The 2677-nt window shown below is 38.3% G+C and overlaps 1 protein-coding gene across 2 annotated transcripts; it reads left to right on the forward strand.

The window, feature by feature from the left end:
• Positions 1-491: 491 nt before the first annotated feature.
• LOC103448921 (histone H2A variant 1-like) lies at positions 492-2677 on the forward strand. 2 transcript variants are annotated; one of them, XM_008388183.4, is made up of 3 exons: positions 492-807; positions 1311-1436; positions 2148-2677. In XM_008388183.4, the coding sequence occupies exons 2-3, from the start codon at positions 1317-1319 to the stop codon at positions 2442-2444; spliced, it is 417 nt and encodes a 138-aa protein (XP_008386405.1). In that variant the 5' UTR covers positions 492-807; positions 1311-1316; the 3' UTR covers positions 2445-2677. The 2 variants fall into 2 exon arrangements, with proteins under 2 accessions (XP_008386405.1, XP_070664979.1); XM_070808878.1 differs by having other exon boundaries at positions 735-997.

Here is a 2677-nt window from a genome sequence, read left to right on the forward strand (position 1 = left end):
GCCTAATAGCTCAAGTAAAGATAGCCCATGTACCAGAACAGAGAAAGAAAAAAAGCCCGTACTACAAATTAGTGGCCCAACAAGTTGGGGCATGTTGGATTTTGGTCCAAAACTTTTATACTTGTGTCTAATAAATCTTTTATTTCATTCAATGACTTGTATAACAATTTTTTTTTTAATCTCGTAACACGTCAATTGAGATGAATTTAATTTGGTTTGGCTGCTGGTCAAGTGATCCCTCATGATTGCCGTCTAGAGTGCAGCCTACATGTTGAAGACTGTCAGTAATTCAGCACATCATACAAAGGAAATGAAAACAAAAGTCGTTCGAACCCTTCCACATGTTCAATCTTTTTTTATTGCCACTATCTCTTGTATTTGGTGGTGTCTGCGTCTAAAATTACAAGAACATGTAGTGCTACTTTATTATTCAATTGCCCTTGTATTTAAAAAAAGATGTGACCATGTGGAATGCTTTGTGTACCAAAAATAAACAAAGATGCCAAAGACTTTGGCAATAAAATAGTTTGGTCAGATTTGGGATTCAATTGAAAGGAAGGAAAAAAAAAGTGGGAAACTTTGAAATCCAAAAATTGGGGAAAATTTTAATTTCCCACCCAAAACGAACCGCCTTTGCGCTGACCGCATTCAAAACGAACCCAAAATCCCCGGACTGTAATTACGATATTACCCTCCGTGATTGGATAAAACTAACCAATTCTCTGTTCCCTCTTAAATTTGGCTTTCCTCCCCTCTCTCTGTCTCTACAGTTCCCTTCCGTCTTCGAGCTTCCCAAGAACTCCTCAGGTCTCTCTCTCTCTCTCTCTCTCTCTCTCTCTCTCTCTCGATACTTTCGATCTTAAGATTTATGGGCTTTTCAGATTAGGGTTTATTCTTCACAATTTCTTTTGGGTTCCGTCGTTTACTCTGGAATTATCGATTTTCCGGCTAGGGCAGATAAAAACCCAGATCTAGAACGCTTCGTCTTGTGTTTCTGGTTCGTACGGTATTTGAAGCTAGATTTTGACTTGGTTTTCTGAAATTTCCCACTTGGGACCTGCGAGGAACTTTTTCAGATCTGGGTTTCGTTTGACTTCACCCACCGAATTTGAATTCGTTTTCCGAACCCAGAGTGTTTCAAGTTTAGATATGCAAAAAAGTTGTGGAAAATTTTAACTTTTTTTGTTTATTGGGGATTTAATTTGAACGTGCTGTGAAGTCATGATTTGTTCAATTTTATTGGGGTCTCCTGTTTGTGCTATTTTTAGGGGTTTTAATATTTTATTCCCAAATTTGAAATTTTTTTGCAGGCAGAAATGGCGGGCAAAGGCGGGAAGGGGCTTATTGCAGCGAAAACCACAGCGGCTAACAAGGACAAAGAAAAGGAGAAGGACAAGAAGAGGCCTGTTTCTCGTTCATCTCGCGCTGGTATCCAGGTACTAATACAAATTTTCAGTTCTTTATTACCAATATTTGGAATACATGTCGACCAAACTTGTTTTTACCATGCTGTTTTACTCGTTTGTTGTATTAGGTTTGCTTAATTTGCGGTGTTTGTGATGGTTTTCGTTTGGGTTTGTATAAATGTTGATGCTGAATTTGCATTGTATTTAACTTGTGTAGTTGGTGTTGAGTTGGCGTTTGGATTTGTTTAATTTGCGTAGTAGTATGGAATTCACTTTGGGTTTGTTGAATTTGCATTATTGGTGCTGAATATGCATTTGTCTTTGTCTATTTGGGTGGTTGTTGCTGAATTCACATTTGGGTTTGTCTAGTTTGCGTTGTTAGTGCTGAAATTGCATTTGGGTTTGTTTTATTTGCATTGTTTTTGGTGAATTTGTGTTTTGGTTTGTTTAAATTGTGTTTTTGGTGCTGAAAAGTACGTTTTGGTATGTCTAGTTTGAATTGGTCGTGCTGAATATCCATTTGGGTTCATTTTGTTTGCATTATTGTTGATGAATATACATTTGGATTTGTTTAATTTGTGTTGTTGGTGCTAAATTTGCATTTGGGTTCATTTTATTTTCCGTTATTCTTGCTGAAATGGCATTTGGGTTTGTTTTATTTCTGTTATTTTTGCTGAATTTGCATTTGGGTTTGTTTAGGTTGTGTTGTTGGTGCTGAGTTTTCATTTTGGTTATGTGTAGTTTCCGGTGGGTCGAATTCATAGGCAGCTGAAACAGCGAATTGCTGCTCATGGCCGTGTTGGTGCCACTGCTGCTGTGTACTTGGCCTCAATCCTCGAGTACCTAACTGCTGAGGTTCTTGAGTTGGCCGGGAATGCTAGCAAGGATCTCAAGGTCAAGAGAATCACACCCAGGCATCTGCAACTAGCCATCAGGGGAGATGAGGAGCTGGACACTCTGATCAAGGGAACCATTGCTGGCGGTGGTGTCATCCCCCACATCCACAAGTCCCTCATCAACAAGACTTCCAAGGAGTAATTCAGATCTGATGAGTCAAACGGGTATTAACTGATGGTGTTGTTTAATATTATGACTGTTTATTTCTCGTGTTTTAGTAGCTGTTTAGGTTAGCTGGATTTAGTAGTACATATGGGCAATCTAGTGCTTGTCCCTTTGAACCATTATCTGTATGTTTGTTCATCTTTATGTGTTTTGTTGGATAGTTTAACCTGGTATTCTCTGTCTTTATTTATATGATTTGACTTTTATAA

Source organism: Malus domestica, chromosome 11 (assembly GCF_042453785.1).
Source record: "Malus domestica chromosome 11, GDT2T_hap1".
In the NCBI taxonomy this organism is placed as follows: Eukaryota; Viridiplantae; Streptophyta; class Magnoliopsida; order Rosales; family Rosaceae; genus Malus; species Malus domestica.

Bases quoted from the DNA above. Each gene is read 5' to 3' on its own strand.
- LOC103448921 (XM_008388183.4), top strand. From the start codon at position 1,317: ATGGCGGGCAAAGGCGGGAAGGGGCTTATTGCAGCGAAAACCACAGCG. The intron at 1,437-2,147 runs GTACTAATACAA...GGTTATGTGTAG, and splicing joins CATCTCGCGCTGGTATCCAG to TTTCCGGTGGGTCGAATTCA.